General features: G+C 29.8%; 1 protein-coding gene across 1 annotated transcript in view; it reads right to left on the bottom strand.

The window, feature by feature from the left end:
* LOC145294150 (uncharacterized) overlaps nucleotides 1-6443 on the bottom strand; it is a 218126-nt gene extending 211683 nt beyond the window's left edge. Inside the window, exon 1 of the mRNA XM_080141258.1 lies at nucleotides 1728-6443. Within this exon, the coding sequence (XP_079997384.1) occupies nucleotides 1728-2484 (757 nt within the window). The 5' untranslated portion in view covers nucleotides 2485-6443. The remainder of the gene's footprint in view (nucleotides 1-1727) is intronic.
* Between the last annotated feature and the right edge of the window lie 1557 nt (nucleotides 6444-8000).

Here is an 8000-nt window from a genome sequence, read left to right as displayed (position 1 = left end):
TTTACTTGAATGCTAGTTAGGAATAATTTTACCTTCACCAATTTGATATTTCCAGATGGGGGGCGACATCTCTCTCGCTCTCCCTCCCTCCTTCCATCCCTCCCTTTCTTTCTCTCTCTTCTCTCTGTTTCTCTCTCTCTGTCCCTCTCTCTCTCTATATATATATATAATTTTATGTATCTACAGAAAACAATATATTTGTCCTCCCGTATTTACTTCAAGAGTCCTCTATATGTAAGTAGAGTTAGGTGATAAGGTTTGAAAATATCTATGGCAATTAAGCTAAATTATGTAATTGCCATATATATTTTCAGATCTTATATATATATATATATATATATATATATATATATATATATATATATATATATATATATATATATATATCTGAAATTGGTATATTTAGGCAGCATTATACAACGGAGATACTTTGCTTTATGATGCTTCTTTATTTTATAAATTTTCTGTGTAATTTTTTCTTTTTTTTTATCAAAATCGAAAATATTGATGAAAGTTCTATAGTTATCACGAGCGCTTTCGATTCGACTGCGAATCATCTTCAGTTGTAGGTGTATCAGAATTGTTGTAGGAATTTTTGACACCCCTCACGCGAAACTGCGAATAAAATATAAAAAAACTTGGAATTTCTCTTTTAAAAGTGGGTTGTTTATTTTCTTTATGGATTATACTTAAAAAATAAACTATTAAAGTTGTATAACAAGTAATAGAAATATTAGTTTAAAAATTGAAAAATACTGAGCTCGTAAAATTAAATTAATTTCATTAGTTTTTTAAAAACTAATGAAATTAATTTAATTTTACGAGCTCAATATTTTTCAATTTTTAAACTTTAAAAATCTATCAAAATTTTTCTATTGATTCTATTTTTACGATATTTTCAGGGTCAATGTGAAATTTTATGCTCTTTCCAATAAACTGAATATAATATTTTAGACAAACTTTTTTTTTTTAATTCACGCCCCCCCCCATTTTCAAATGTCTATTAAAAAGTAAATAATTAATTTACTCACCAAAGTTTTATATATCACAAATTGAAGATAAAAGATCAATAAATAATATATTCAAATTTAAAACAAAAAAGTAGTGTTTTTTAGAATTTTGCCTGTAAAGTCCGAAGTTTAGAACCTTCTTTTTTTTTAACACGTTGTTTGTTTGTTTGTTTTTTGTTTTTTTGTTTTAATGAAACCTTGGTCCTTGCTCCTTTAATTGAAAAATAATTAGGGCTTGAATTACATTATTCGAGAAGTTATAACCTTGGAAAGACGGGGTGGAATTATTCAATATTTTTCACGAATATGACACACCTACTTCAGTTGTTGATGAGGTAAAGTAAATGTGAGCAAAAATAGGAAGGAAAAATAAAATACACAATCAATTATATCGAATGATGGAAAATTAAAAGTATAAAAAGAATTTAATTGATTTTTTTTAAAATTATTTTTAATATTTATTATTAAAATAATTATATACATATGTGTGTGTGTGTGTGTGTGTGTGTGTGTGTGTGTGTGTGTGTGTGCGTGCGTGCGTGCGTGCGTGCGTGCGTGCGTGCGTGCGTGTGTGTGTGTGTGTGTGTGTGTGTGTGTGTGTGTGTGTGTGTGTGTGTGTGTGTGTGCGGTCACGTATCTGTACGTATAATATTTCAAATCAAAAACGTATTCTTTTTTTTTTCTTTAAAAAAAACGAATCAGGAAAAATTGACTTACCTTTATCGAATTTATTTTTGCCAAAATCCTCCGATAAAATTCTGGTGATTCCAAATTTTAAGGAACCACCTGACGGTGCATTTGTGGAGTTCGAAGAACCGAGACCCCCATTTCGATGGGACATGCCCTCGATGGAGAGGTCAGTGGCGACATTGTTCGCGTTCTGGTTAACCGCATGACTGACCACACGTGAAAAGGCCCCCGACACTGAGCAAAGCGTCTGCAAAGGCCCTATTCCCCCAACAGAGGGGGGACTATTTTTACCGGGCACACCTGGCGAGTAACATCGCCCACTGTTGGCCACGCCGTTTGAGGTGACCAATGTACTGTCTCCCGTTGACCCCGATTCACCAACAATTCTGTTCGAAGAAATGGACAAAGAAGAAGAGGAGGAGGATGAAGACGATGATGAGGAAGATGATGAGGATGAAAGTGATGATGACTGCGTGATCCCAGGTTGGGATGATCTGTTTGTATGTGTCCCCAGAGTCGGGTAACTGCTATGCGCCGACGCGGGCGACCCGCCGCCGACCTTGTGTGGACTATCCTCGTGGTTATTATGACTTTGGTGTTGTGATTGATTTCCTTGGTGGTGCAGGATCTCTGTGATGCGAAAAGATGCGGGTTTCTTTATGCCATAGTTGGCAACTGTCGCAAATTCCGACGGCGGCATACAATGATGAGGCGAAAGGGTCGCCCAATAGTTTATGGAGGCGGCCGAAGCCGGTAGGCACCCAACACAACTACCCAAAAACATGGCCCTTTCCTCTCTTACTCCAAATATTTAATCGGCATTATTCACATCAGTTTAATTGGCCGCATCTTTTGTGATATAGATATGTATTTAAGCCTGGTGGACTCTTACGATATATAATAAAAATATTTTGTGTAGCTTACTTGCCATAAGAATATTTTCATATAACTACACACATATACACACATGCAAACACACACATACGTGTAGGCATTCATGTAATAGCGTATTTACATCTGTGCGATGTTGACAATAAATTAATGCATATATTATTTATGTATATACGCGTATGCGAGTTAGGGTTAGGGTTAGGGTTATAGTGTCTGTCTATCTTAATGCAATATATATGTATGTGTGTGTATGTATGTGTGTGTGTATTTCTCACTATATGTATTTCAATATATCAATCTATACAAAAATTGCCAGCTGTCATTAATGATAATACACAGTTTTCGTAAAAACGAATAGAGCAGTGTTCAGCTGTTAATATAGCTTAGATGAGCAATAAACTTTATCTTCTTTCTGGCTTGTGTCGATTTAACGACCTATACTTATCGGTGTTGTCCGAGATGCAATATATTCATTATAGGTTTTAATTATCTGTTTTTTTGTTTTTTTACTCATAGAGAAAAAGAAATAAAAACTTAGTTGTAAGGGAGATAACTTTGTTTCATTGTTTATTTATTTTTTTTAATTGTTAAATAGATTGTGTCGGACTAATTCATTTTGAAATATTAATAATAGATATTGCGTTACCCTCTAATTCATTGGCTACTAATATTTGTGTATTTTTTGTCAATATGTAGGAATTGTTGACATCGCCTCTATAACAACGTAACACGTAAGAATATATATATATATATATGTATATGTATATATATATATATAATGTTTTTAATATATATATAATATCTATATATGATATATATATATATTTAATATCTATAGCTTTAATATATTTATTTAATATCTAAATATTTAATATATTTATTTAATATCTATATATTTAATATCTATATATTTAATACATATATATTTAATATCTATATATTTAATACATATATATTTAATATCTACAAGAACATGTTTTTGAACTGGTATTCTTCAGAAGAGTACGGTCAACTGTAAAATACAAATATTGAACGTGACAGACGGTTGGCTATTCTAATTTGTTTTTGCTTTTTCTGAATTTTACTTAATTGTTTATACGGCCTTTTCCCGTCTGTTTGTACATGTGTTAATTAAGAAACGTTTCTCGTTCTTTTCATTCAGCATTTGAAAAGGACAAATGCGCTAGCGTCATTCTTTATGCACAAAATGCATATAAAAACGTGATTATGTAATTTATGTACTTATTTTTTCTACATATATACGTACTTATAAATTATACTTTTTGAGCATCTTCGATTTATGCAAAACTCCAATTTAAACTTTAAAAGAAATATTTAATTTAAATAATAATAATAATAATAATAATAATAATAATAATAATATTAATAATAATAATAACCACAACAACAACAATAATAATAATAATAATAATAATAATAATAATAATAATAATAATAATAATAATAATAATAATAATAATAAAAGAAAAAAAATGCTATTTCGGCCGAAAGATTTTAAAATGTCTGTAATTATTATTTAAATTATGGTAAATAAAAAACTAAAAACTAAAGTTACCAATAATGTCCCAGTTTTATCAGACTATTGGTATAAAAAGTTTTGATTTCTATTAGTATATTCTCATTGTTTTTCTTTTCCTTTTCTTTTTTGTTTTATTTATTATTTAAATGAATTAAATGCGAAAATTGTATTTTTCATTTTCCACACTTACCTAACCATTAAAACGTCTCACTATTATTTAAATAAATAATACAACATAATTATTTGAAATACTGTTTATATAAGAGAAAGCAAATACCAAACCACAGGTATTTGTATCCCTAATTTACACAACTATTTTTTACAGTTCATAATTAATTGATGTTTGGCGTTATTCATGTTTAATTTTATTGTACTATTTTTCCTATATATGAGTAATAGTTTTGCCGCTAGTTATTGTAAAGTAATTTAATCAAAGATCAGAATAAATTACCAAAATCCTTCTGTCAATATAATGCTTATTAATTTCCAAGGACGTTAATTTTAAACTATTTTTTTTTAAACTATTAGTCTTAAAAAATATTAAATGTACGTTAGGTAAATTATGGATTTAAAATAGATTAAGAGATTCCAGCTGGCAGATAGTCTTTGCTTATTATAAAATAAATGCTATTGCGTAAAGTTCTGTACGTTTCGTTTTCTTTCATTTAATTTTAAACACGAACTTTTTTGTTGTTTTTATTTTTGTACCTATTTACAATGCCTTCCCACTGGATAGAGTTAGACACCAGGGTCGTTTTTTTAATGTGGAGAAAAAGAACAAAAATAAAAATTGTCTCAGTCGTGAACGATTTCTCCTCCACTGACAGAGAACAAGAAATTGAAGTGTAGATCTGAAGAACAGATACTACACTTTGATCTTGACCTGAAGGCTAAGAAATCGATAAATCTTTCACGTTTTTGTTTTAATAGGTTTTAAAAAAGCAGACGATATTTCAAAATCTAGACTTTATTTCTACTCTCTTTCTCTTTTTCCCTATCTTTGAGGATGCAATTATAAAACAAAGCCCTATACCAAGGTTAAAAATAACTTTATCCTTTAGAAAAATTGTAAAAGTTATCCAATAGTAGTATTTATTTTTAAATCAATTTTTACACACCGAACATCAATAAACATCATCAATTAATTCTTATTTATAACTTAAAAATTGAAAATTACATTCATTTAACAGTAATCATAAAAGTTCATAAGTCATGTGTGTGTGTGTGTGTGTGTGTGTGTGTGTGTGTGTGTGTGTGTGTGAAGGGTTTACTACTCAACAACACAGTCTTTCATTCATTCCCGAGCAACGTCAGGTGTTTTTAATTATTAATAAGCAAATGTTTATGTGACTACAATTATTAAAATTATCAAATACAATTAAAGTAAATTTTTTCTTCAACTGAATAATTTGGCAGATCAGACCAACCTGGATGATTGCCTTCCAACATAAATAAATTTTATTTTAACTTTTTTTTTTCTTCCAATTAAATAAATCTAATTTAAATATTATTATTTGTGCAAAAATAGAATTTACTTTATGTTTAAAACTTTATAATAAATATGATTACCATTGTTGACACTATTATTAATGTTGTTGAATTATGATTATTAATATATTATCATTATTAATTGTAATATATGTTTTAGCAACAATGAAACAACCAAGTCTTATATTTAAAACGAGGCTTTTTTTTAACTTATCGAGTAATTTTGTAAGTAAATACGTGGATGTTTCTTTTCTTATTTGCATTCTCTTCTGTGTGTGTGTTTGTGTGTTTGTTTGTGTGTTTGTGTGTTTGTGTGTTTATGTGTTTGCGTGTTTGTGTATGTGCTTGTGTGTGTGTATTTGTGTTTGTGTGTGTTTGTGTGTGTTTGTGTTTGTGTATGTTTGTGTGCGTTTATGTGTGTTTGTGTGTGTTTTTGTGTGTGTGTGTGTGTGTTTGTGTGTGTGTTTGTGTATGTGTGTGTGAATTTAAACAGTAATTTAATCAAATTTCAGTAATAAAAGTAAAAAAAAAAACGGTTTATGCCCGTTTTATAATTTCAAGTTTGGCACAAGGCAAACTTCCTGAGAATTTTGTGAATTTTAATTAAATTATTCCATAATTAGCAAATATTTTGCAATCAGGTTGATTGTAAAAACAACAATGTGTATTTCGTTCTTTTTTCTTTCTTTTTTTTTTCTTTTTTCTTTCTATTCTTTCTTTACACGGATTCCATTTTCAAATAAATTACTTATGTTCTCCGTAACGTTCATAAAAATAATCCACATGTGCCTATACATAAAAATGTTTCCTCGCGAAATTGATTTTGTGTAATACACATATATACACACACTCATATATATATATACTTTCATCCGCATTTAAAATTCAAATTTAATTCTGTTGAGTTTTTTACAAACTAAACAGAAACTAAAAAACTATTGAAGACAATATTTTTAATCAACAAAAATGATTTATTCTATTTATGTTGTGTTTTGATGTCATTTTCAATTTTCGTGTAGCAAGTATTATGCAGAATTTCCATGGACGGAGCAAGAGCTTCCGGCTTGTGAAATACATTACAGCGGGACTGACTCCCTTCTTATTACAACTTGTGCTCGTTTTCAAATCAAAGTGAACAAATTCTTATCACAAAACGCCACAGAAGCAATCAAGCGCAGTCTATACCGCTGATCAATGTTAGTACTTCCATAGTATTCCATATCTTTCGAGTAACAATCATTCCCGTCTCATTAACTCTTTTCTTCGAGTGGCTTTTGGCCTTGATGATTGGTGGTCCCAATAGTAAAAATAAATATATTTTTTTAAGTTATCTTATTATTAATTTGCATTAAATTAACTACACATCCTTATATCACGCAATGTATTTTTTAATCGTGTAAAAACTCAGTTTTTGTTAAATTAAGTCCGAAATAAATATCCAATACGCTCCTCCTATTTGTAATTCGTTTCGTTTGCGGCAAGATATTTAAATGTGCAATCCACGTTTTTAGTGTTTCCCATTAAACTGACGTCAGCTGGCATTTGTTAAATCGTCCAAAATAAAATCCAGATGCGTATTTATACATGCGTAGAAAATGTCGACACATATTTTAATAATTTCGTCGCTTTAAATAAATGTTCAACTTTATTTTTTAGTTGTTTTTTTATAAACAATAATAAATAATTAATTTTCATATATTTTTATTTTCAGTTTTTTTCATAAATTTCATGATGTGTATGTCAATAATATTCATGCAGCATTTTTTTTTTATTTGACTGACATTTGAATGTTTGCAATTTGAATTATTGGCTTTTCATGGTAGAGTTTCAAAGTTTCATAATATCTAAAAGAAAAAATCAGAAACTTTGATGAATTGGATTTGTGTAAGAATGAATTTTGATTTCAAATAATATTGCTGTGGCATTAGTCCTTGTTTGTCGTGTTATGGTTCATTGAATGCAACACACATGATCCTTTGTGGTGGATAGAATCGACCGGGCCGAAACTTTTAGTGTTGTTCCCAGTCAGGGTCCAGCCTGTTTGTCTGACAATATATCAAAACACACTTAAGACAAACAGGCATACGTCGTGTTTGCAGTTTGAAACAAAATGGTTCTAATTTAGTATTCCTCCTTCCTTTCGTAACCTGCGTGTCCCTTCTTCTTCCTCATCTTCATCTTTCTTCTTCTTCATCCATTTATTTATTTATTAATTGCTTGTTTCATTCTGCGAGCAAAACTTATAACCATCACTTCTACTCTCTAATCATTCCGATATATGCTCCTCCTCTTCCTTCTCCTTCTTCTTCTTCTTCTTCTTCTTCTTTTTCTTCTTCTCTACTTCCTCGTTCTCCCTTCTCCTTCTCCTCATCGCTTCCTAA

The sequence above is a fragment of the Euprymna scolopes genome, chromosome 15, assembly GCF_053919585.1.
Source record: "Euprymna scolopes isolate OS-2025 chromosome 15, ASM5391958v1, whole genome shotgun sequence".
Lineage (NCBI taxonomy): Eukaryota > Metazoa > Mollusca > Cephalopoda > Sepiida > Sepiolidae > Euprymna > Euprymna scolopes.
This window is presented reverse-complemented; position numbering and strand designations above follow the sequence as displayed.